Source organism: Diplotaxodon limnothrissa, linkage group LG17, assembly GCF_057381915.1.
Source record: "Diplotaxodon limnothrissa isolate DT_005_m linkage group LG17, D_limnothrissa_male_GT1.1, whole genome shotgun sequence".
Taxonomy (NCBI): Eukaryota; Metazoa; Chordata; class Actinopteri; order Cichliformes; family Cichlidae; genus Diplotaxodon; species Diplotaxodon limnothrissa.
In genome coordinates this window covers 27,306,122-27,333,605 of record NC_140612.1, presented here as the reverse complement: position 1 = coordinate 27,333,605, position 27,484 = coordinate 27,306,122, and the positions used below count along the sequence as shown (strand labels likewise).

Genomic DNA, 27,484 nt, shown 5'->3' with positions numbered 1-27,484 from the left:
GATCCGTCCCTTCCGATTACCTCATCCTCATTCACGATTTGACCTGAGTGTCTCAGTCAGTCGGGTCATTTTATAGACTGAGATTTCTATTAAGATCGAATCCGCTTTAATATGATTCCAGTGTGTCTTGGAGACTGACACATATCTTATGTTTGATCTCTAAAGGAGTGACACATATGCACTTTAAATGGGATGACTCAGTCAGCCTTTGCAGACTGCTCATTGTCCTTGTTTAATGATGGCGATCGCTCCCAAGGCCACCTCGGCATGAGGGATGATCTCTCAGACGGTCCACTTACCCTCAGACACCCTGAGGCATAAAGGAGGGAGATAGTGGAGTAGCAGAGTGGCAATTACATACACTCGACTAGGCTTTCCAAATCTTTTTTTCTTTATATATTTCTGAGTTCCTCTGCACCAAATTACTCAAATCTCTATTTACCCGCTCTTGCCTGGGGGGGTTTACAGGAGGGAGCTATGACACTGCAGTGTGCTCAACATCCATGCTAATTTGATTAAGTCAGTGGCTGTAAAACAGGAGCAGGTGGGAGATGTGGCAGTGAAAAAACAGTTTACCTTTTATATACATTTGTAACTTTATTATTATTATTTTTTAATCTTTTGAAAACAAAAGTTTAAGTTGGAGCGAAACGCAGGCTTGTGGTTTTGCAGCTTTTCTCTCTGTGTGTGGGAGTTTCTTTGGCTGAATGGTTTGCTTTTTTTATTCAGCATTGATGCAGATTAGTTTTGTTATGTTTGTTGGCTATGCTCATCTTGTGCCTTCTGTTGGAAGACTACAGAATGTGTTTGAGTTCAGCTTTTGCTTATTTGTACACTAAAAATAAACAATAAAAAAAACAACACACACACTTTGTCTACTTTTCATGTTTTGAAGATTTACCAGGAACAAATTATCCCAGAAATAATCTTACTAATTTAACAGGTAGAAATTGCAGTTACAGTCAAACTGGGTGTTGGACGTAGTTTTACACCAACAACCATGTTCAAAGCCACTTAAACCACATTTCTTCCCCAGTTTGAGCTTCAGCAGGTCACCTGGCTGATTAGATATTAGCGTTAACAAGCAGATGAACAGGTGTACCTAATAAAGTTGGTGAGTGAATATTTATAACTATGTGATATTCTTACAGCTTAGCAGTTTGTGGGTATGATAATATCAGCCTGGAGACATAGTACTGCATATCTGCTTTTGTTCTTTATCTTCTCACTGATCTATTTAGAGAGTCCTCCAACTACTTTAAAGACTCGCATATTTTTAGTATTTTTCTGATCTTTGCTCTTTCAACCTCAAATTACTGTAAATCCTGGAGCAGAATTTAGGGGATGTTTTTAGACATCATCTTTCATAAACACTTATAAATTGTATTAACAATATGCTCTGACCTTAGTACGCTCATACAACAGATTAAAAACACATTACTGACATAAAATCCCGCCTTTGAGCAAGGACGATGACTCACCTGCATGGTGCCAGGATCACTTTGCATCAGTGCTTCTACAGCTGCACACCAGTTTTGTTTTTCCTTTTTCTTATTTAAATCGTAACAAACAGAGTATGTACTAATTTCTTTGTTATACTAAAGCCTAAACTAGATGTTTGCAATATGCTAAAAAATTAAATAAATCTCTAGTATATTTGTTATGAACACACTGAAAATGTAACCACAAAAATAAACCAAAATAAAGTTTCAAGTTACAAAGATTTATTTTCTACAAATACAAACATTTAAACGAGGAGCTCATTTATCAACCACAAGGGGGCAGTGAAATAATTGGATTAATTTCCTCCTGGAGCTTCTTGTGTTTCCAAATACTTGTCCTTAGGTGAGTTCTTGCAGAAACAAATGTGCCTTTGTCTGACTGTCACTGCGTGTCACCTCTCTGTTAATGCACTGGAGGCTCACAGAAAGTCGTACAAATACTTGACAATATCAAAGTTCACCGTCCTGGAAGATAAATCACACAAAGCAGATTTTCAGTGAAAAAAAAAAAAAAAAAAAGGAAAACTGTAAAAAGTCAGTTCACTTGAATAATTCAGTCAGTCTCATTCATGTGCATTAAAAGGATGAGCGTGCATGCACACACACGCACAGACCTGGATATGGCGCAGATGAAGTCCAGAGAAACGGCACATTTGTACTTCGGGGCGTCGAGCTGGTCGTCATGACTGACCTGAGCCAGCAGCTGCAGGGTCACCAGCGAAGAAATCTAAACGGGGACAGAGGAAAACCAAAATGAGTCTCTGCTCCACTTCTTAAAACGCAGCTTCTCCACTTTGAAGCAGAGCCATTAAATGATGGTAGCCAGTCACACAGATATGGGGCGAGCCTAATTGCCTAAAAACATTTCATGCTTGGGTCCATAGATAGGTCTGTGTTTAGCTGCCTTTGACCATATGGCTAGGAAACTGTTTAAACTTAAAAAAAATAAAATAAAATCAGGCTTGATTTAACATGAAACACTGCACTGTTACACACAGGAAACAAAAAAATCCTTTACCATCCTTTTGTTATAACAGTGTACATTCCTGTTCAGTGGCTTATCAGGCAAATTGGAAAAAAGTGTGAAATTATTTTCTATATTGGGTCGTACCCTGAGGCCAACTCAGGGTACGAAACTACACTTCAGGACTAAATGAGGGGAAACAGACTATTGCAGAGCTCTGACATAACAAGGTGGTGGTGTTTAAACAAGTTAAGGAGAGAAATATTATCAGATCTCTTAGGAGATGGATTCTTTTTGGATAAGTTATCTTAGTGCACACACAGTTCAGTGGAAATGAAAACACGAACTCTTTAATTCAAATTCAAATTATTTGTTCCATACCACATTATAGAATCATTTAAACACAACAGATGAACAACAACACATGACAAAATAGCGCCATTATTTGTTTAATAAAAATTAAGCCAGGAATAGGAATTAAGAGGATGAGCAGCAGCCAGCTGCTAATCAGATGTGCTCAGTAAATGTGGGCACCTCCATAAAAGCAGAAGTTTTGGCAGCCTTCAGGTCTCAAGCATTCAAATGTGTCAGCACAGTGCCAAGGAGGAAAAATGTCAACTATGTCCCGCTTGCGTACCTACTGACGTTGTTGTCAAATGTCATCTTTATGGGGAACGAGCTAAAAAAGCAACAGTGGCTGCCCATCAATCTGGGAAGGGTTTTAATACCATTCCCAAAAAGTCCAAAATCCATCATTAAGAAATATTATCCACAACTGTTAAAGATTCAAGACAGCTGCCAATCCTCTCAGGGGTCTGAATTTTTAGTGAAAGTTGGCACAAACAGCAACTCTCGACTGCTTTAAACCAGACTGACCTGTGAGAAGATGCTCGCTGTCGGGGCGACTCTGCTGTCCACCACACTGTAAAAGATGGCAAGCAAGCGGTCCAGAGGGAAGGGCTTTGGACCCAGAAGGTGATTACTTGTCTAGAAGACAGACAGATCAATATAAACATTGTGTTACATGTTTCCAAATGAAATCAACGAAGATGTAAGAGTTATGTCAGAATAATCACCTTTTCATTTTTCTTCAGGAAGTTTGTTTTTCTTATTTTACCATGGTGCTGTTGAGCAGAAACAGAAGATGTGATTCATTTGATTCATTCACAAAACCATGACTTAGGGGAGAAGGTTAAGAAAACAAAAAATCCCCCCCCAAAAAGCTTAATAAATGTATTTTTCTCCCAAAGATGAGCATATTTGGGATATTCATTCTCACTAACATCACACAGCCAAGAATAAAGAAAAAAAGAACTTTTGACTCACTGCAAACTTTGTACTTATGCTGACCTCATTATAAGAATTTTTTGCATTACAGTGTATACATGGCTGAACATAAAAAAAGTATTATTATTATATTCCTTTACCTTTAAAAAGAAGCGTTTATCTGTGCGTGCAGGGTTGTAGGAAGCCAGATAGGCAGCAATCAACAGGAACTTGGAGTAATAAGGCAATTCAACATGAGTGTGAGCTGATAAACCTTTCAGAAGACAAAATAAATGCAATAAGTCCACGTCGTCATATTCTTTCCTGCACTAAAATTCTGTTTTCTTGCATAGAAGAAAAGAATTTAAGCGTAAGTGACCAGTGTTTCAGTTTGACATCTGCTCTGTAATCGAAATCAGTGCAAATACCTCGCAAGGCTCCGGCCTCCTCCTCCTCCATTTGCTGCATTTGCTCCCACTGCAGACTAAGCAGAGGACAGAGAATACACATGGATGATGAGGCTAAAAAAAACCCCCCATTAATAGTCTAAAAAGCAGCGCATAGCAAAATAATGCAAAAAGTTCAGACCTGGACACCTCTCGAAGGTAAACCGTCTGCATGGCTTTTTTCAAATGTGGCTCAATGTGTTTCCACAGCTTGTGGGTGTCAGTCTCTTTCACTAAACACACAGCATAATTACAAACACCATCAGAAAGTGGTGGAAAAACAGCAGGAAAACCTCAAAAACATTTGTAGAAACAAAGCAATTAAAGCAGCACAGATCAATATTTTAACCAGCTGAGAATGAACACTCGGCTCAGCTATTTCACAGATTTCCTTCAAGCTTTTTGGGTATTTTTTTATGTGCTGACAGTCTCCAAACTCTACTCTCATAACACTCATTTCCAATCACAGCGGGCGCCCAGAGAGAAGCCGAAGCATCAAACGGACAAACATCCACATACTGTTTTCACAATAGACCCAAAAAGAGACAAGATAGGATTTCTAAATGTCAAATTCATTTTAGTGTCTGGAATATGAGGAGCCTCTGAAGCTACAGTATATCAGAAATGTGGAGCTACCCCACAGGGTTTGAAAGCAGGGACTGTGATTTACCCGCGTGGGCTTCTTGTTTTTGTCTTCGAAGCTTGTTGAAGACAACATGAAGTAGCTTGAAAATTACCATCATTGAATCAAAGAAAATAAACACAAAGACAGTTATGGCACAAAGGGGAGCCTTCACAACATCGCTCATAACATACACTCAGGAAATATACACCCAGTGGCCTCTTTACTGGGTACAACTGTACAAGTGAAGGCAGCCCAAAGCAATACAAAAGTTTTGCTCTATTATTTTTATTTTTAAGGCAACATTGTTAGATCTGAGTGTTTACATCATCTGAATACATGTTTTTGGTTGGTTAGAGGCAGAATTCCAGGTCTGCAAAGTCATAGTTTCACATTATACTGGGAAGTAATTTGTATTATAAAATTTTAACAATTTTATTTCCAAAGATAAAGACACACTTGAGTTAAAATAGGACAGTAAACTATTTTTGACTATAAAGAATCAGTGGTTACCAGGTGATCACATTGAACTTTTCACATTTGGCGACCAATCGGAAATAGTTGCAGTGACCAAGTGGTTGCAGCATGCAGCAAGTCAGGCTCTGGTTGACCACTTTTAGATTGCAAGGTGATCTGGACTGGACTGGCTGTGATCACTCTCAGACATATTGGCAAAGGGTTGTAAAAAAAACTGCCTTCTAATTTAATATGTAGACAGACTGCCAACACACTGCAATTTGACTCTATCTACTCCGATGAGCGCAACTTGCCTGTGATGCGTCTCTTAGAAATAGGAGGCTAATCGCAATAGAAAACAACTTAGGTGCCAACTGATTGTATTCAGGTTATATTCCTATATTAAAGCAAGATTGTCCAGCACCTTTGTCATTCTGCAGTTAAATCACCATCCTGCAGCAGCTGTATGAGGTTTTGGCTGGACTCTGAGTGTAACTAGTTTGAATTTCTGTAGAATGAGAGTTTCTGTCTCCACAGACGGAAAAAGCTTTGCAACAGATTTGAGATCTGGGCCAATTTATCACAGTTAATCACAGATTAAATGCAATTTCCAGCTTGACCTCATTCAGTCTCAAACTGATAGCAGTCTGACTCTGTCTTATTGCTGTTTTATCTCCATCTTGAGGCCCCAAAGTCTCTCTCAAGATGGCATTTGACTGCAAGTTGTCACAAAAGCAATGATTAGTAGCATTAGGTCTGTTTCTGGCCACTGTAAATGTCACATCTATATCTAAAAGCTAATGATCCGCAGTGTCTGCTGGATGTGTAAGTATTCTGCAATTACAGTTTCCATGATAACTTTATACAGGTAGTGTGCGTTTTAGTGTGTTCTTTTCAGATGAATGAAAAGACCTCCTCACAATTACCTTTCCCTTCTGCCAAAGGCTCACAGAACTTTGAAAAGTTCAGGGCAGCCTAGTAGAAAAGAACAGAAGAAAATGAGAAAACAGGTGGAAGAATTAAAAATAATCAATGCAACAACTTGTTAATGTGTGTTTCTGACCAGGTGTCGCAGCTCTCTGAGGTCTCGACAGACAGAGTAGAAGACTCCCAGCAGGATGTTGATGTACGCAGAGTAAAACCCAGCTGAATATGAAGAATGCACGTTCTGGGACAAAATCTGTTGCAGCTCACCTACAAACGGTTTAAGGAACAAGAAATAAAGCTTCTCCAAAAACCAGCCAAGTCTCACAATATAAAGTAAAATGATTCATTCACACGCCAAGTGCTGAATTTATACAGTGGTTCTTAAGAACGCAACATTTTTCCCCAGAGTCGCTGCCTGGAGTGTGAGAACAGTATCACAGGTACAAATGTCACAGCTCACGCTGCATATGCTGACCGTGCGTCATCAATACGCAGCGTGTTGTGAGTTGCTCGTGACACTGGCTGCCGTAGCATGTGTGAGGAGGATTATATACTTTTACTGTAGTCAGGGAAATGCAGCAGAAGCGGCTCAAAGCAGCCTGTGTTTGGTCTGAACTTGTCCCAGGCGATTTCACTGAGCAAGATGACGGTAACGTTGTCCCCAACCTGAAGAACAGATGTATGTAGTTAGGATCAGGGAGCTCAGAGAGATGAAGACTCTGAGAACTTCACAGTTACAGACCTCTTTCCTCAGTTGATTCATGTGTTTTATATATTTAGATGTTTAGCTTTGTTTGCTTGATTAAGTTCTTACTGGACATGTTGACTAAACAAAACAAATGAACGCATTTTTGATTATGCAGAAACAATAAACACTCACAGGTTTCAGCTTTTCAAATGTGAACATTTTGTAGGTTTTTTTCTTACGTGTGATGTGAAACTGAATATAGTTCTGTTTTTCCTTAAAGAGAACAATATTTTATAAGCATATAATAAAAGACCTTCTGAATTTGAGTCTCTAAATATATGGGAAAATTTAAAAGAAATAATTCACTTTAAAGCTAAAGCAGCCACAACACAGGAAGAAGTACTGCACCTACGAATGGCATACACAACAGTTCAGATCCTCTACTCTGAAAACATCAATTCATTTTCTGCTGTTTATCCAGTTGTGAGTCTTAGGAGCAACAGTCTAAGCATAGATACCAGACCTCCCACTACCTCCAGCTCTTCTAAAGGTACATCTGAACTTTCTGAATGTCTGCCAAGGATGTCCTGAGTGTACGCGAGGGTCTTCTCCAGTAGGCCATGTCATATACACCTCACCTAGGAGACGTCCTAGGCATATGCCTCTTCCTATATCATAATTAAATACTGTAAATAAGGAATCCCATCTCCATCAGGGTGCGACAGAGGTAGGACTACAGAGGATATGTTAGAAAGACAGCACAGTGGTAGTGTGGTTAGGGCTGTCCCTTCAAGCATCTTCAAGCCTCACTATGACTGCTTGGGTTTCCTCATTGTATGCAAGATTTATCCTGCAGTTCATTTTATTTGTTTACTTAGATTCCCTTTAAGGCCTAAGATTTATTATTAAAGTCAATTTGTAAGCATGCAGGTGCATATCATACCATTCACGGTAATACCGGTATAATGTTGGGCAATGATAAGAAAATGAAATATCGCGATAGAATATGGGTAAAATGCGCATGCACAGTGCCTTTGTTTTCATACGCACATGGCGGAAAAAGCATGGCGGCGGCGACGGAGAATGAAATGAATGAAGAATGAAAGCGGACCGTTGAATGAAACGGATGAACCAGAATTGTTTTTAAAAAAATTCTGCAACTTCAGTGGTGTGGAACTGGTTTGGCTTTCGTCCGTCAGATACACAACAAAACACTACTTTTGGTAGAGCATGCTAGTGGACCGTCGTTATTACCGTGTTTTTTGTTAAATACGGCTCACTTAAAATCAATCCTTTGATTTTTCTGAAAATCGACAGTGCCCTTTATAATCCCGTGTGCCTTATGTATGAATTCTGGTTGTGTTTACTGACCTTGAAACAATTTCATGTGGTACATGGCGCTCAAAAATCTGTCAAATGTTTCAGTACGACTTTGCTAAGCTATGAACCCGCAGCGCTTGATGGATTGTCGGAGCATTACGGCTATCGTAGGCAGGAGCCTCGTGGAGTGATGCATACTGTGCTTCAACATAATATTACTGTATTGTGTGTGTTTAACCTCTTTTTAAGTTTTGTGGATATTATACATGGTTATGCTGAGGATGGGTCGGCCAGTTTCCACTGGAAATGCCTTTTGGGTAAACTGACAACAAGGAATTTGCATTTGCACTGTTAAATTTTTATATAACTTTAATGCACATTAAAAACAGCTGCTTGTTTAAGTGAAAATACATTGATTTTTTTTTTTTTGCACTAATAAAGTTGTGGAGTTGTAAAGTATTTTGTCTAGTATCAATTATATCGTCAGTTATATCATTATCGCAAATTTTCAAATGTATATCGTGATAAATATTTTTGGTCATATCGCCCTGCTCTTATACCTACAAACACCACCTGCAGTTAAGCATACTTAATTTAAACACACACAGTGGCTTTAATACTGCAGATGCCTATAAACAAGAGATGACAACATAATTTGCTATTAATTCTAAAAGTCTGCTGCATCATTGAAACATGCATATATATAATGTGCAGAGATAAAAGGGATCTGTGAACATCAATAAAATATGTCCACTGTGACCACCACTGTTACCTAATGCAAGAAATAGCCTTAATCGCTATAACTTCTATGTGTTTAGACACAAGACCATTAATCTAGAGTTGAAGCACTTCTTGAATGTTTATCGGGGTTTGGTATGGTAGTGGTTTTTGGTCTGGGTACTTCAGCTTCCTTCTCTTTTTCTTTTAGCCCTGTGATGGGCTGCTATCCTTCTCAAGTTATAACCTGCCTGTTTTGAAAAACGGGATGGGCTCCAGCCACTCTGTCACCCTGAACTGGTTAAGCAGTTCAGAAAAAGGATGCATGGACGATAGACAGAAACTGGAAAACTGCACCAGTCACCTTTTTTTCTTGTGTAGGAAATATAGGAAAAGTTAAGCCAGATTATTTTCTGCATGTCAGTAACACACACACATTTTACGTCTTTCCTGTTAATGTTTTATTACATTTTTTCCCGAAGTTTAGAGATGAAACAACTCCTCATCATCCTCCCGTCCTCCACGTAAGTGTAAATCTGCATTATCACTTCAAAATCCAGTGTGGCAGCACTGAAGCAGCAAGCCATTAAAAAGACAGGTTCCTCTTAACGCTCACAATCCGCCGTTAAGCACTTAGCTTTCATTGGGATGAAACACAAATAATCACATAAGTCTTTTTACTTTTGGTGTTTTTAATTAAAATGCTGTGAGTGGTTGCCATCCTTCCTTCCTTAATAGCATTAAAAAGCACCACACACTCAGCTCAAGGTCATCCGTTACAAATGAGGCTCCTCCAGTCCCCTCTTCATCATCCGCACAGAGCAACAACAATAAAGCAACTCACTTTATAGATAACACAAAGAGCATGCAGCACTTTCTCACCAGCTCCTGAAGACGCAGGAGAGCAGAGAGGAGACTGGCATCAGTATCTCTCAGAAGCTCGGCTTTCTCCATTACCTACAAATTACACAGTTAATGTTAATTTGATCTCATTTTATCGCATTTATAATACAGGCAGTGAACGGATGTTTTATCAGAGAGCATTACTGATTAAACCCACTCCTGTTCTGACTGAAAATTACACTTGTTTTCTCCAGGCTGATGCATCTGCAGCTTTGTTTAGCATCTATTTGCACTTGTTATCACTACTAATCATATCATCACACAAACATTCAGGTGACACATGCGAGGAATAAATAATCTGACATGCCATGGGATTAGGGATAATCTCGTATGCCAAGTGAGGAGTGGTTGTGTGTAAAGTGCACGGCACTCACAATGTATCGCGTCTGTTTGGCAGGAGACTGGGAGCACTGCTGTCTGTAGACACGGACAAAGTCAGACAGGGAGGGACTGCGGGGGAGAAGAGAGGCGGCATCGCAGCCAAAGAAGGACAGCAGCACTTGTTCAAACAGCAACGCAATAGAAACACACTCGACGCAGCTCACTGTGGCGTGAGGAAGCTGCAGAGAGAAGGAAAAGGAAGCATGAAAGAGAATCAGTCTGATGTCTGTGGAGATGATACACATCTTCACACTGTGTTGACTTAATCTTCTGACTGCACTGGACCCTAAATATGTACAAATTACATAATTTTGTGTTACCTATTGAAAGCAAGGACAAGTTATATAAACAGTGGGTTCATTAGAGAGATAACTTTGAATATCTTGAGGTCCAACTTAAGAGGTCACTCCTTGTTTTCCCCAGGACTTTATAGCCAAATGACTAGGGATGGGTATTGTTTAGGTTTTATCCGATACCGGTGCCAAACCGGTACTTTTGAAACGGTGCCGGTGCTTAAACCGGTGCTTAAAGAATGGAGAACACAAAATTAGTCCAAAAACCTCTCATGTTCAGCTGTTTTTTTGTAAAAAGATAACAATGTTAGCCTTTTCTGCAGCTATAGGGGATTTATGGCATCACTCTTGGCTGGAAGCAGTGCTTAATCAATGGAAAAAAGACAAACTTTGTCCAAAAACCTCTCATGTTCAGCTGTTTCCCTCTTTTTCTTTGGTCATTTTAGCCTTTTTGGCCAGGGTGAAGGGAGCATCTGCCATCAAACAAGAAGACAGCCGTATGTAGCTATGATGATGTTTGCTAGTTCACCTTACATGCATTAATTTAATAACGTGGTTAGCCTACTCAACAAATTACACACGAACAACATGAAGCTACTCATGCAGAGAAGAACGGCTGCTGCTGCCATCATCATCTGTCATCATTTCTGCTACACTGGCAGGGCTAGGGGCCAGGACTCTCCTCTTCGTGTTTTTGGGGGATGTTGCTAACTCCGGGTCCGATAACAGGCAACCCACCCGCAGTAGATGTGCTCGGTGTGAGGTCTCACAGCAAGCTATCAAATACGGCGCATTTCTCGGCTTTTAAAAAAAACGCTATGCGTCGCCAGGTATTTCATCGGATTTGAGGTGTTACCTCCTTTGACAGTATCACAGTATCAGCTTAAAGCACTTGTTGCAGGCTGCTGAGTTTGCATATTTTGCTGTGAAGTACAGCCAGACTTTTGACCGCTTTGCCTTGGTTATTTTTAATCTGTAGCTCTGCTCTAAAAGAACGTACGTACCTGGCCCCGCCTACTATCCTCGGAAACGTAAAATGATTGGCTAGAATCTAAAGTGTATCACAGCTCAGGGAAAAAAAGCACCAAAATAAAGCACCGAAATGTGCGCTGCTTTTCGGTCTGGTTACTACCGTTTATGTCAGAACCGGTGCCATGATGGCACCGGATACCGGTACCCATCCCTACATATGGATTCATCTATAATAAACAAAATCATAATCAGGGATTAATCTGCATTAAAGGCTGCAGCCCTAGTTGGCAATTAAATTTTCACATTGTGAGAAACCACCCGATGGGAGTAAAACATTATTCAGAAACTGCAGGAACCAAAAAGATCAAGAACAAGTGATTTAAGAAACAATAGTCCTAAGAAGGCTATAAATTCTCCGTATTTGAATTTATTTATTTTTTTAAAAAAAGAAGAAGACTTCCATGTTGTCAAGTCACATTTTTGTGGCTATGCGAGATATGATCATTAATGGAGTATCATTAAACTGTAAAACAAAGCATGCTATGAGTTTTACATTTGCCAGACATCTCTTTGAAGGTGGTGAGGGTTTCTTGGAAGTCCAGGTCTGATCCAGAGTAACATACGCTTTACCCCACATTTATTTTGCTGCGATATGGACACCCTCAGTGGCACAGGATAGCATGCTGGCATGCACCACAGTTCAGGTTGTCTCCTTTAAATGTTTAACATCAGGCTCTGCACAAAATTACAGTAGAACTCACTGCAGATGAAACGGGTCTCTCTTGTAAATGAGACGCTGAGTCTCAATGGGACTATCTAGATATTTGGATATTAAAAATATTTGGATATTTAAAAAAAAAAATAGCTGCTTTCTAAGAAAGAGACTTCTTTGGTAGCCATTACCCATCTATACTGAGTGCATTGGCATAAAGTATGTGTGCAAAGAGAGAAAAACATCTGAAGGTCTTTGATCTTTAAATTTAATTTATACAAGAATGCTAGCAGTAAAATTGTTGCTTTTCTTTAATGTTTTTTCCCAGTGATTTTAAGGGAAAAATGCACCTTACACACACTCAAACTATGCAAAGATTTGTGTTCTTGTGTGATTTTGTACTTTCAGTAAAACTAAGTATTTTCAAGGACTCTTTAAGTGATTGAATAAAGAAAAAGTTCATAATAACACAAGTGTCAACTTTTTATTAAAGTTATAAAGGCTTAAAGGAGTCCATAAGTCAAATTTTTCTAACTCAAGTAACTGCCAGTGCAATAATATTTAGCTGTCCATCCTTTATCGCACTTTTACCTGCCATGTATGAGGGGAATTAAGAGTGAAGTTAGTTTTTATTTTATGGTTTTAAATACAGGGCCCTGTAGCATGAACACATAAGAACATTATTCAGAACGTTCACTAAATAGCAGATATCTCCCTCACCTCCAGCTCCTTCATCAAAACGTGCATCACGTGGCTTTTCCCTGAGGCTCGATGACCGTAAATGAGGATTGAAGGGTAGCTGTACTGGTGCGGCTGGAAGAACAAAATTCAGCATCTTTACACTCAGTAGAACTGTCTCACTCGATCAAGACCACTATCCACTTAAACCTTCTATCAGCTTTCATCAGCACATCGCAAAGTAATAACAGCCAAGCTCTGATATGATTAAACCCAGTGTTAATGTCAGTAATCAGCCATAGTGCTAACAGCTCATAGACTCAGCTTACTTAACGAATCTATTTAAAACCCTGAGTGAGATCAAATGACAAGTAATTAATTTTTATAACAAGGATAAAATAAATTGCATATCTATTAATGATTTTAATCCAAGACAGACATCAATTACTGGTACTAAACTGTCCAAAGCTTCAGATCTACATTTTATAATCTAAGATAAACATTTTGAACAATGAATTTTAAAGGGAAATCTCATCAGATGATCCAAATATGTCGACATATTTACTAAATTACACTGGATAACACAAATAATGCAAAACTTAACCCTAGAAATAAGAAAATGACATTGAGCTACTGAGATATTGAGATTTAAGGTTTAGGAAAATGACTTTTATTTTTCCTATACTTTTTTTTATAAAAACAAAAAATATAATAGTAATAATAATAATAATACAAGAAAATTGTAAAAGAGTGAAAATGGTCTTTAATGCATCATATATCAGTAATAAAACTTTTTAAATCAAACACATAAAACACTGAGTTTTTAGGACGTTAAAAACTGAATTAGCATGTGTCTCTGCGTCTTTTAATGTGGCATACTTTAAAACATTAAACGGAGATGAGTGGAGACTTCTTACCTGCCCCATCAGCGACAGCAACATTTCAGCCTGGACCTCTCTGCAGGGCAACTTCTCTGCTACCCCCTTCAACCTCTCCTCATCGTATCCCGGGTGCTGCAACAGCGCCGTCATGCTACCACCACACCGTTTATGTAGGTGAGCTCAGCAGAGTTCTGCTAAAAACAACTGACTGACGTTAGCTTCAGCTCGTCCAACTCCAACCAGACGACGAATGAACTCCGTTGTTCAGACAAAAAAAATGAGTCAAAGGAGTAATATCATCAAAAATTATGTGCTGTAAAAACCATAGGGTGCTGAGGAAACATTCATGCCGGTAAATAAAATGTCTTTAAGACTTAAAATGCGAAGAAGTCTTCAGTTAAAGTCCGAAACACCTTAAACTCAGTCAAGACCACTTGCTGGAGTTTCGCGCGCGCCTTCAGATTGCGTCACATGCTGTCATTCGGTAGCAGCGAATCACAAGTGAGACACGAATTCTGGGTAATGTAGTTTTGGGAGTGAAACAAGCACATTAGAAATTCACTGCGGATTCAAGATAACTATTTGCGATATTTCCCAATAAACGTGGATCAAAGCAAGTCTTACATACTGCAACATATTTAATTGTGCTTTCACACACTTATAAACATACATTCTAGTAATCTATGGGTAACATCTGATGTAATCTGGTACATTGCAGTGTACTGGTAGTACACTAACATAACCAAAAACAGAAGAAGGTATAGTCATCATAATATTAAAAGTATATATTATTTCAATTTGATGCTTTTTTAAAAATGTTATTTCTTTCTCTCTAGCTAATCACTCACTCAGATACATAATCTTCAGCTACATTCTTATCCACTCATCCATCCATATGGAATACAAAAAAAATCATTTTATATATCAATGTAATGCTTAATGTAATATCCATCCATTCGCTTATCCTTTTCAGGGTCGCTGGAGCCTATCCCAGCTGTCATAGGGCGAAAGGCAGGGTACACCCTGGACAGGTCGCCAGTCTGTCACAGGGCTAACACATAGGGACAGACAACCATTCACACTCACATTCACTCGCACATTTACACCTAGTGGCAATTTGGATTATCCAATTAACCTATCCCCACAAGTTGCATGTCTTTGGACGGTGGGAGGAAGCCGGAGTACCCGGAGGGAACCCACGCAAACACGGGGAGAACATGCAAACTCCACACAGAAAGACCCCGGCCTGATGTTGGAATTGAACTCAGGACCTTCTTGCTGTGCGGCAACAGTGCTAACCACCGTGCCACCGTGCTGCCTGCTTAATGTATTGCTTAATATTATAATATAATATTTTTAATATTTTTAGCAAAATAATGATGAAAAAGACGTAATATCCTGCACGTTTCGTTCTTGATGTGAGATTATCATTATTATTTTTCTTGTTATTTATTTATTTTTGCCAGTTGCAAGAAATACATATAATAAATCGTTGTTGTAGCCTACTGATCTAGTCTTTGTGCTCAAAAAGCTTAATATCACAGACCAGAAAATGGGCTACAGTTTAAAGAATGTACCAGTCTAGGTAAAACATTAGAGAAAAGACCCTGCATCTTGGCATTTGATTATCAATATTTGAATAGCAGATGCGTTTATATCCACTAATTTCCATACAATTATTGTCGCAGTGATCAGGCGTAAAATCGCTTCGCTCTAGAAGAAAAAAAAATCAGTGTCTGTTTAAGATTTCGCGGGTGACTGTACGTCAGAGTGGGATTAAGGGATGTGGGTTGGCCCTGTAATATCCGAGGCTATCCTCCAACTCTAATTCAATAGGAGCTCAGCTGCGCTGTCGGTCTGTCGGCGTCGAGAACGGGCTGACCATTTCAGGGAGAGCCGTGCACACAGCTGAGACGGTTTATCGGAACAGCGGACACGATTCAGGCAGAGACATTTTAACATAACCTACACATGAAGGCAAATATGGAAGAAATCCCCTAAATTTTGGATTCCCAGAGCTCGTCTTTTTTTCTCCCTGGAGCGCATGTCTTGATTCTGCCGACTAATGAGTGAAAAGCAAAAAGAAATCAAACACCGACCTTGCCACGGATGAGAGCGTAGTGATGCTGTGATAACTGTGACTGAACAGACAGTAGGGGGAAAAAATCCGCGAGCAGCGACAGGGAGAAGTTGTGCGGGATATTGTGGTCAGATGAGGCAGATGTTAGTTTGCTGAGGAGGTTGATAAATCCCGAGGACCGCGCAGACCACCCTCACATTATGGTCCCCGGGGCCCCCAGCACGACCACCACCATGCTCCCCGCATCCGAGGCTGCCAAGATCTACCAGACAAACTACGTGCGCAACTCCCGCGCCATCGGCGTCCTATGGGCCATCTTCACCATCCTCTTCGCCATCGTCAACGTGGTGTGCTTCATCCAGCCGTACTGGATCGGGGATGGCGTGGATACGCCGCAGGCGGGCTACTTCGGTCTGTTCCACTACTGCATTGGAAACGGGCTGTCCCGGGACTTGACCTGTCAGGGCAGCTTCACCGAGTTCAGCAGCATCCCCTCCGGTGCGTTCAAAGCTGCCTCCTTCTTCATCGGCATGTCCATGGCGCTGGTGCTCACCTGCATCACCTGCTTCGCGCTCTTCTTCTTCTGTAGCACCGGCACCGTGTACAAGATCTGCGGCTGGATGCAGCTGGCTGCAGGTAAGAGGCATGACTACAGGTGGAAGTTTGGAAAGATGGCTTGTAGGGGAGCTCTGGGGGTGAGTGAGAAGAGTCCAGTGAGCAAAATGTTATAACCTAAAACTGTTTAAAGGCACAGATATTACCCTCATCTCCCAGTCAGGGTGTGGACTTGTATAGTTTTTGGCACAAAACATCTGTATATTGTTTTAAGGCACCAACAAATTCAGAGGTTGGAGTGCTTTTTCACTTCAAAAACAACAGCAAAAACATGTAGTTTACATCAAATTACATATGTAAATTAGTTGACCCTGAACTGTAAAACAGAAAAAAAAATGATCACAATGTGCAACAGGTTAAGCCACTGAGCCCAAATTGAGTAGATTTTGTCTGATGAGACCTTTTGTCAGAGACTCTCTCTGGTTAATAAAGCCCTTGTAAAACATTATATAACTGTCTGTGGTGTAGGTGGGCTGGCAACAGCCTTGGAGTGACCAAATCTTCAGCTCCAAACATTGTACTAAACCCTCAAGAATGAAATAATGAAGGCATGCTAATATTTTCATTTTGCTTTCAGAGAACTCATTCCCCCTGAACCTGAAGCTGTGAATGAACTCTCTTCATACACAGACAGCGATTTTAAGTACAAAAATACAGATGGAAGGTTTTAATATAAGCTTATATCTTCTTAGTTTCTTCCACTTCAATTCAATATATCGTTGATTTTATAACTTCTCAGTGTTTCCTGTGGTGTGCTTAAACATAAACTGGAAAACGCAAATTCTTCTTTTGCTCATTTAATGACACAGGGAAGGTTTTATCTTCAATCCCAGCCAGGACGTTAAATAATAAGAAAACAAAAACTCACACAAAGAAATGTAATGATGTATAGTACTGAGTGAGCTGTTTCCTCCCGCCTTTAATTATTTTTTAGTTCTTCTCCTTTTTGCAGAGAGTTCCATCCAAAACAAACTATTTCTGTACATACAGGAGCAGAGAGTTTAATAGTGAAATCGTTTCTTATTTTACCCCTTTCATTTATCACAGATGTGTTTTCTGTACATTTTATTGTTTTTCTGTTTTCTGTTTATTTGGATCCCCTTTAGATTTATATCTCCCAAGAGTCCTTATTAAAGTCACAATAGAATACAAGCAGGATACAGCTGTGGCTCAGAGGGTATGTTGATGACTCAATCCCTGACTCTTCCAGCCCGCATGTAGACGTATCCTTGGGCAAGATACTGAACCCTGATACATCCGTGTCTATGAATGTTAGAAAGCGCTTAGAGTGAAGGATGAGACATGTAGCAGAGTGTAGTAGAGAGTAGAAAGACACTCTATAAGTACCACTCCATTTACCATCCTACATACAAACACCACCTCCTACACCCAGTGCAAAAATACTGCACACATACCAAGTGTTTTAAAATAAAGTATTTTTCATATACATGTGAATGAGAAACATTTACTCCAGTGAAGCATGTACCCCGTGGCCATTTTTCCCTCCCATGCCAACTTTAGGCCAAGAGACAATAAAGCAAGAATCAAGCGTTATTACTATAGTTATCTTATGATTTGTTCACAGCTTGCTGACACTGATTTGTGATAACAGTAAGAGATTTTATTTATATGACACCTTTTAAAACACATTTACAAATTTACATTGTTGGGATAGGCCTGGCAGAACCCTGGCTGGGTATCTCAGGCTGTATCCTTCCATATAAGGTGTCAGAAGATCTGAGATACACTTAGTTTGTGAGCCCACAGTGGGCTTTAAAACCCATCAATCAAATCTTAAAATCAATCATCAAATGAAAAGGTAACTACTGAAGAGAAGCTAAAACATGACTGATGTGCTCTCTGGCTGCTGCATTTTGGACAAGCTGTAGTTTTGTGTAGATGTCTTTGTGTATAAGGACTTAATAACGGTCTACAAGAGAAAACAGAGCATGACTGGACAACTGAACTGATATTCATATTCCAATTGAGGTGGCTGTCAAGATATGACACCCTGGTTTTTACAGTGTTGGCCCAAAGAGCCCAGATGTGCTGTAATACTTCTGTTAGCAGCATTGTGGCCAATTAATGAAGCGCTTACTGAAAGTCCATTTTAGTTTAGACAATTTTAAATGTGTGGGCTTATCAAAGGGCAGCATGTCTTTGGACTGCAGCTTCCTCCCTCAGTCCAAATGCATACTTCTAAGGTTAATTGGTGATTCTATTGTTTTCTGTGTGATGGGCCTGTGACTGGTGACCTGTCTAGCTACCCCATGGCGCTTAGCTAAATAAGCAGCTAAGGAAATAGATGGTCTATTCCTACCTTGTTCATTTTCTGAAAGCATTTAAGATGATTTACTGAGTTCTTCTTAAGAAGAACGTTTCTCTGACATTGTACTAGGGAGTTGGCAGATTAAACACTGGCTAATGTCCAATCTGACTGCTTCTGGACATTTGCATTCTTATGCGAACCTCAGCTAGGATGTCTGGAAAAGTTCAGGGCTGCAGTGTATTTTTGAAATGAACATTCACCAAGGACAGCATCGAAAGAAACAGCAGAGGTATAAGAGCTGTGTAAACTGAGCTTCGAGAGTGGTAGTCTGTAGGCGCTATACACTGAGCCTTACAGGCTCGTGTCTACAGCTGTGTGCTGTCACCTTTGAGCGGTGCTAAAAGTATGTCGAACCACTGGTAATGTGGGCTACTGCTGTTCATGTTTGCTGGTCTACTATGTTAACCTCTGCTGTGGAAAAGACAGCAGTCCTCTACAGAGAACTTCTTCATTAAAAGCAATTAAAGCTTTCCACTGCATGCATGCTTTCTATCTACATTTTCCTCTTTGTGATAAACCTTCCTGTCACCAACTTTTCAACTGGTCTATGTGAACCTGGAATCTTTGAGATTAGGTTCATGCTTTTGGGTTTTTGGAGAAATGCAAATAAAGTGCATCTCCTTAGGCTCTGTTGGTTGAAGGTTTCTTGAATATTGTCATGTCCATATTGCTTGAGATTTGTCCACCATAATGGATGCTACACAACTGCCGAACGTCAGGGAGAAATGTGCATACCCTGACTGGTTGGGTTTCTGGGGGCTGCTCGTTGCCAGAAACAGAGTGCTGCACCACAAACCTCCTTGTGATTGATTTGGTCACTAGCAGATTGCCTGTTGTATGCATGGAGGACGCTGACTTGCTAAATACTAACCGAGGGGCTGTAAGATTTGGAAAAGTGTGACTCAAACCTCAAACAGAGAACTCTTTTGTTTTCTGTCACACTTTGCAGACAACTTCCATTAGTCCATGAAAACTACCAACAACTGCACCAATATGCTAGCGATCAAAGCAATCGAAAGGAGGTTTTGAACAACCACTCGCACGATACACATTTCTTTCTAGTGAAAAATCCAGTTTCCAGATGGTTGTGGACCAGTTTTCTAGACCTGTGTGTCACTGATGCCCCATTCACATGACCCTGGATTATCATACTTCCAAAATGGGGAATAAGTTAGCAGTTTCATGGCTGCAGTACCTCAAAAGCTAACAAGCTAAGTAAATGGGTAATAACACAGGACCATAAATCCTGTTCTAGACCACAGTTCACCAGGTACTGTGATTTTACCTGATCTTTTAACCAAGTTTACTAGATCCGTGTCACACAGTGTGGCTTGCAATAATTTTAGTGCTGATTATTGCTGAAGTCTCACATTAGTTGATCTTATTTCATATTCATCTAAGGATTGTCACAGACCCAGAAAGCAGACTTAGAAAGGAGTTTATGCCTTTCAAGTGTTTATTTATAAGTTGGTGAAAAAGTAAAGAGAGACAGCGTTAATAATACCTCAGTTTGGGTGACTATAGCTCAGAAGGTAGAGCAGGTCCTCTGTTAATTGGAAGGTTGGTGGTTCCATTCTCTTATGCTCCAGTCTACATTCCAAACATCCTTGGCCAAGATAACAGATGATTCACTAGGGCATGTGACTGGTAACTGAAAACAGAAGAGGGACCAGGGTTAACAGGTGAATAGGAACACTAATCACCGGTAACAGGGTTGTCACAAGCTCCATTTGGCAATCTGACCAGGAACTGAGGCAACCTTAAATACCCACACATGATGACTGAATCTAGGACAGGTGTGGAAAGGACAACCAGATAGGAGACTCTGCCCACACCTAATGCCAACCCCACCTCTTCACCTGTGACTAAATAGCAGAATTAAAACACAAGCACAGATCCTCAATCTGGTGCACCACAACACTCACCGTTAATCAGTCACATCATGAGTCAACCTCTGACAGTTTAGGCGAGTGTAGCCTCGAGCAGATGAGAAACATCTGCAGGGGTCCACTGAACCTGCTTGTCTTTTTGGGTTCATTTTCAAGCTTGTAGCCTTTGTCCTCAGCTGACAGTTTTTAATTTATCCAATTTGGATACAACATTTTCACCACATATAGAACAAGTTCTCCAATAAACCTGTAAACCGGCTTTGATGTGCAGGATAGAAGGAGCTCCCTTTTAAAGTCTTTTGATATTTGTTTTCCTCAGCTTGTGATTTTTGTGTAAAAATGCAAACATAAATCTATCTAAATAAGTCCGATGGACGTATGGAAGCTCATTTGTATTCTCATAAAGATTGGTTTAAGGTCAACAGTCCCAACTGGGAACAAAAAAGAAGAATATAGCCGATATCTTCCATTTGTCTTTCACTTGACCTTGACTCAACATTGACTAGAGAGAGGTGGAAGAAAGAAGCAGCTACATGACTCACTGAGCTTTAATTTGATCCAGAAATAAGAGATTTGATTTCATTTCTTGAGAAAATGAACGGCGCTGCACAAATTTACACCCCCGCAGCGAAACATATGATAAGTAATGACTGATAAAGACAGCGATTCTGCGCCGAGTCTCTGGCTCAGAAACGTTTGTGTATATAAATAATCTGCCAGCATCGCATCATGCACCTTTATAAATGCTTGCAGCAAAACACTGCTTGTTCTCAAATGGGAATTAAATGTCATAACCAATAACAATCACATTAAACTGCACTCCTGCTTTCTGCCTACAGAATATTGATTGATTGATTGATTGAATATGCCCACACATTTGGGGTTCAAGTCTGCTGGCCACCCGGCCAAACAATAAATACCTAATCATTTATAAGTAGCAGAGGTTAGCAGAACCACTGGCCAGCTGTTGGCCTACTCCCAGCACAATGTTCCCTTTTCATCTAAAAATCCCCGAAGCTCTAGCAGCTGTGAGTTGGATTATCTCGGAGACAAAGCACAATGATGAGCTCAATCACGAGCCATTCCTAATGAGGAGCAGTTGGTATCTTTGTGGTGTTTTACTCACAGATCAAAGCTGCTTCTTATTCCTCTGAGCCATGTCGGCCTTCCTCGGGTTTCCCACCAAGTCAGGAGAACAGAGTTTTTGCGCTCGCTAATGATTATTTTCATGGCTAATGACTGATCGTAAAATGTCAGAAAAGAGTTTGGCAATCTTCTAAGCTCACCAAGTCAGTTACATTGTTGTCGCACCGTAAGGCAAATAGTAGGGACGCGCTAATGTCCTGGGGAGCCATTTCCAGAGAACAAACTACTATACACTGAGCTGACAACATGCTGACAGTTTCTTAAACTTTCCGTGTTTTTTTGTTACATATGTAAAATAGTAGTCTGTAAAATGCTAAATTTAATGTAATCTTATAACCACTGATTATTTTACTAAATAAACCTGTAATTTTATATATGTCAATTGCATTTTAATCAGAATTATTGCTTCATATTTTCTGAGGGTGAAGAATCTTTTTATTTTTGAGTTCTCTGAAAAATCACCATTCCTGGAAGATCTCTCAGGTAGCAGGAGAGTTTGGAGTCTTTGTCTTTCACTGATAAGATTCAGTAAGAAATGTAGATTTCTTCTTCGTCTGTTTTTTAAAATAAGAATTTATTGATCTGTAAACATTAATAAATAATAATCCTAACATGTCTTAATGACAGAACATCACGGCTTGTTGTATAGCAGGCAGGAGTTTGAACCCACACACGGGACTTGGAAACAAGAGATATAAAACTCAAAAATGACTTTATTGCTGATAAATAACAAAGAACAACAAGCCTGTTACAAATAATCTGAAACTATAACACTTTTGGAGAAACACACAAAGGACACAGCCATGAGAGAGGACACAACAAAGCAGAGAACAAAAGCAGAGAGTTTAAATACACAAGAGGAGATGAGGTCAGAGTGGAGACGCCTGGAGAAAACAGCTGAACAGAATCTAACTTATGACAAAGAAGCAAAACTGAACATAATGCACGAGACGAGGGGATATCAACATAAAACAGGAAGTAACACAAGAACAGAAACACAGACTTGACACAAAGGCAGAAAGGAAAACCTTCAAATAGGGTAAACTTTATTAATGTAGCGGGTCTTTATTAATGTCCTGCTGACCAAAGCACTTGAAGCACACACACTCATACAATCCTTTGATTACTGAACTCCAGAACAATGCTTTTTTCCTGTTGTACACACCCACACCGCTGGTTTTCCAGTAGACATGTCCATGCTTGTGATTGGTCAGAAGCTTCAAACTCATGCCCCTTCCTGTGAAAGTGCTTGTAGCTAAACTGATAAACCCTGGATTGACTTACCAAGCTCTTAGTGTGATTCCTGATGCTCATTAAATGAAGCTAAATAATGGAAAGATATCCTGGTTATGATGAATTTGGTCCAAAAAATATACTGAGTCCTAGAAAATAAAATAAAACAGGAAACCACACAAAAAGAAGTCAGAGTGAATGATCCAACAACAGTAAAGACAAGACTTTATGTATACAAATACATACATACACAAAACATACATATATATACAGAAGGCAGAAATAAAGCACAGGAGGAGACAAGTAAGGTGAGGCAGGCACAACTGCAAAGAATCAGCAAAAACAATGAAGAAATCAGAATGTAGGCAACGTCATTAAATAGAAATAACGAGCAAGAGGCAGCTAGCATGTAGACAGAATGTAATAACGATATGAAAAAAAAGAGAAACTCAAGACAAAATGAAACCAAAACTCAGCAAATCCTATACAAGGACCTTAAACGATGATCGCTGATACTCATCTGATCTGAAGACCTCCATTACGACATCTGAATGGAGTGAATCAACACTTCTCTCACCTTTCCTCCTCAATGTCATTTTCAAGTCCCAACAAGTCCATATGTGGGACCAGCCACTAAAAGCTCTCTTGGCAGCTTGGATACACAATCTCGAGGAGCTTCCTCTGTCTGATCCCATCAGGATGTAAAAAAAATACATATATTCCCTGTCAGATGCCATTTCAGGTGGTCTGAGGCTGCTGTGATAGGCTGTCAAAGACAGCACATACTGCTCAGAGGCTTCTTTCCAATAATGGGATCTCTTGAATGTTTGATGAGTATTGGCTTCTGGTGCATCAAGATTTCTGAAAGATATGCCAGGAATAATGATGATCTCTTTAATGATGAGATATCCTTTTTTTGATATGAAACAGAACACAGCTTTGATGGTCATCTTTTGCATTTCTTTGTACAGTAGTTAATCGGGTCCTCCATTTTCTCTCTTCTGCGACTAGATTAAAAAAAAAAATCACAGTTTAAAGGTCAAAGAGGTCAAAGATGAGACTGTTTTGATGATGGAGATTTACTTTCTAAGTGGTGTAATTTTGGCTTATGGGGTGTAACAGGCTGTTTATAATAAAAACACATTAATAACTTCTTATGTTTCCTACATTATTTATTCCCATCTTTGTGCTGAGAAAATAAAAACTTTTCACAATGAAAAATAACTCTTTTTAAAAAGCTTTTCAACACAATATATTTGAGTATTTAGCCCAAATTTAGTACAAAATCAATGCTGTACAGCTGATAAATACCAGTAATCTGCCAGTTTATTTATAGTCTTTTACGCTATATGAGCTCTTCTCACGTCTTTGGATTTAAAAAAAAAAAACAGCAGGGTCTCTTTACTGGACACTTTATGGAGTCATATATTTGATTTACTTAAATTTATGACTGCAGACTAAATTTGTTGGTAGACACACTTCATGGCCATCGCTGAGGGTAGGAATGTAGACACCAGAGATGGGCGTAATCTGATTACTTTTTTCAAGTAACGAGTAAAGTAAGGGATTACTATAGAGATTGACAGACCATGTGACTTTCGCGCATTGCATGCCGGTAACTCGTGGCAAAACAATCCAAGTACCTGCATCAAATGCAAGCATTTGCAGCACCGCAAAACATTCATTCTTCGGTTCCAATAAATTCTTGCTTTTTCTTTGCCCCCCAAAAAGGTATGTACAAAACGAAGGAGAACAATGCTGGTCCGTACAAAGACAGACTTAATGAAAAGTCAAAGAAAAGATACGAGGAAAAAAATCAAACCAGTGAAAGGGTTAGATCCTTACGAGCACACAGAGGGACAAAATACATTAGTGTGCTGCCCAACTTTCACCACGCTCATATTTATAATTATACGCTTCTTGGAGTGAGTGCATACACTCGTGAAGTTTAGTAACTTCAGGTCACTGCAACAAGCCCAGGTACAGTTTACCGACGGATGGGTGCAGGACCTTGAAATGCACCGTGTAGAACGAAAGACCATCGTACATATCATAAGTTTACCAGTCTCACAAATCGTCTTCATAAACACACATTCGTTAACCGTTTATTAATAGGACCTTTGAGCTCAATGGTAATTAATTAGTAGTAGAAATAAATTCTGGTACCCATCACAGAAATGTAGCAGTGACAATAATATTGTATGCTGTAATCGCACTGGACAATTAGTGATACAAAACAACTGTTTTATGTTTTTGTCAATGTACCATGGTAATAACAGAAGCGAAACACAATATTGTGTCAGGACAATTCACTATTTATGCACAACAAATAAAGGAGCATAGCGCGACAATTTCTGTTCAGCGCCAGACTTGCTTGTAACCTATATCACCAATTATGTTAAGAAAAATGACGCATTAACTACAACAGCAGACTGACCTTTGTAGAAATGCTTCGAGCAGACTAACCTGTGAGCTGGAGTGTGCTGGGACGTCTTTGAATGGCTGCAATCCAGTCGCCTCTTTGTTACTTCGGAAACATGGCTCTCTTTACCCGTCGGCTTTCCGTGGCTGTCATGCGACCGGCTATTGCAGTTAATAATACAACAGCTTCTTGCCATTTTTTGTGTTTCTTTTTATCGCTGATCACTGATTTCAATTGCGCTAGTACCTCTTGCCACGAGTTCCCAGAATTCTTTGCGGTTTTACCCCTGAGTGACGTCACATTTTCAATCTCTATTGCAAAAACGGTAATTAGATTACCGTTTCTTTCCCGTAGGAACGCTGCGTTACTGCGTTACTAAAACCGTGATTTTTTGCGAGAATGTCTCACGACAGTGACGTAAGCGAGTGCGCCGTTAGTGACAACAGCTGTGTGCAGATCAACAATGGATCACATATCGATTGTGGCAGAGAGTATGAGCGTGCAGCGTTCAAAGCGTGGAAGTACTGACCTTACTTTGAGTTTGAGTCCATAAAAAGTGACAAAAACATTAGCGTCCATCGTGCGTGGGAAGAAAACTTCTTTTTACAGCGAAAAAAACCCCTAAACTTCCAAGCAAGCACGAGTGCCGTAATGGGAAACTCACAGAGAAACTCGGGATTCTTTAACTGACCGCGGCACACCTGCACCAGGGTAAACCTCCGCCTACCCTGTTCCTGCTTTACAGGTGAAAATAGAGCAACAGGACCGCTGAGTCTTTGACTTTATTTATTTTCTGCTGTGTTTTACTTGCATCTATTTGAAAGAGTGAGTGTAAACACAAAAAATATTTTATTTTATGTGCTGGAATGTGTAAAAAAAAAGGTTTAAATGTTAAACTAATTTATTCAAGTCAGAGAATGTTGCATATAATTAAATTTTTGCTTGATGCATAAAGTTAAAAGATTAAAACTGATAAAACAAGTTAAAAAAAGAGACTTTTCTATTTGATTACATTTTGTAAGATGGATTATGCAGAAAAAGTAGAATTGGGCTGAAAGATCTATCGCTTTATCACCTATTCAGGTTGTAAATCGTGTTTTTAAAAAGTAACTAAGTAATTAATTACTTTTGAAAATAAGTAATCAGTAAAGTAACGGGATTAGTTTTTTGGGGAAGTAATCAGTAATTAGTTACTGATTACTTTTTTCAAGTAACTTGACCAACACTGGTAGACACACTAAGCTCTCTCTTTACCACAACAAACCAGTACAGCATCACTACAACTGCAGACCTCCTCATGCTGAAGGGAATTTTATTCATGAGTGATCCTATATACTATACTGCTCTTAGCAAATTATCTTGGGTGAGCCTCAGCCTCACCCAGAAAAGGTTACCTGGGCTCCACCTTACAGACAGGCCTGGGGGAAGGGCTTGTTGGCAAGTGGTTGTGTCCTGGTGTAAGCCTTTGGAGCCTTGTTCAGCCCAAAATAGCCACACAGGTTCACTCTCCTGTGGCTTCTCCATCTCCAGGAGGAGCCAAAGGGGTCTGAGGGTTTGTGGATCAGAGCGATGGTGATGATGACAAAATATATAAAAATTATCATTAATTATCAGAGCAGAAAGTGTCTCTGATGCCATTTAAACCTGACATCATGTAAACAAAATCCTCTGGACGTCACATACAGTGACAGGCTCTCTGAGTATTGTACTGGATGCCTGCGTGATCCCAACACATCATTAAGAGACTTGTTTTCTCTGGTAATTTGTCGCCCATCTGCTGTTTTTTTGCTCACTTCATACTTTGTGTTTCAGAGGAATTAAAGAGATTGTAAACTGCCACTTTAGTTGCCATTAATAAATCCATTAGTTACAACTTATAAACTTTTAAACGCATGCCTTATTATAAACTGGCACCGATGATGCAAGCAGGCTGAGGTGAGCATGCTCAGTGCGGAGCAGCAGGCACACAGCTCTTGACAAGACGATGCACATCGATGCTCAATAACCTGGATGGGCTCCAGAGCTCTGATGGCCATCTGGAT

General features: G+C 39.7%; 2 protein-coding genes across 2 annotated transcripts in view; one reads left to right on the top strand and one right to left on the bottom strand.

Moving 5' to 3' along the window:
* Nucleotides 1–1,921: 1,921 nt before the first annotated feature.
* On the bottom strand, nucleotides 1,922–13,878 carry orc5 (origin recognition complex, subunit 5). Its single transcript, XM_085375714.1, has 14 exons — nucleotides 13,765–13,878; nucleotides 12,890–12,982; nucleotides 10,186–10,371; nucleotides 9,791–9,865; nucleotides 6,738–6,849; nucleotides 6,320–6,450; nucleotides 6,183–6,231; nucleotides 4,321–4,411; nucleotides 4,161–4,216; nucleotides 3,894–4,006; nucleotides 3,543–3,590; nucleotides 3,343–3,453; nucleotides 2,117–2,229; nucleotides 1,922–1,967 (listed from the first exon to the last, which is right to left on the bottom strand). Exons 1-14 carry the CDS (start codon nucleotides 13,876–13,878, stop codon nucleotides 1,922–1,924), a joined length of 1,338 nt encoding a protein of 445 aa, XP_085231840.1.
* A 2,130-nt stretch (nucleotides 13,879–16,008) lies between these two features.
* lhfpl3 (LHFPL tetraspan subfamily member 3) overlaps nucleotides 16,009–27,484 on the top strand; it is a 52,659-nt gene continuing 41,183 nt past the window's right edge. Inside the window, exon 1 of the mRNA XM_085375715.1 lies at nucleotides 16,009–16,444. Within this exon, the coding sequence (XP_085231841.1) occupies nucleotides 16,009–16,444 (436 nt within the window). The remainder of the gene's footprint in view (nucleotides 16,445–27,484) is intronic.

Bases quoted from the DNA above. Each gene is read 5' to 3' on its own strand.
- orc5 (XM_085375714.1), bottom strand. From the start codon at position 13,878: ATGACGGCGCTGTTGCAGCACCCGGGATACGATGAGGAGAGGTTGAAG. The intron at 10,372-12,889 runs GTGAGGGAGATA...TTCTCTCTGCAG, and splicing joins TTTTGATGAAGGAGCTGGAG to CTTCCTCACGCCACAGTGAG. The intron at 6,850-9,790 runs GTGAGAAAGTGC...TCTGTTCTTCAG, and splicing joins TCCTGCGTCTTCAGGAGCTG to GTTGGGGACAACGTTACCGT.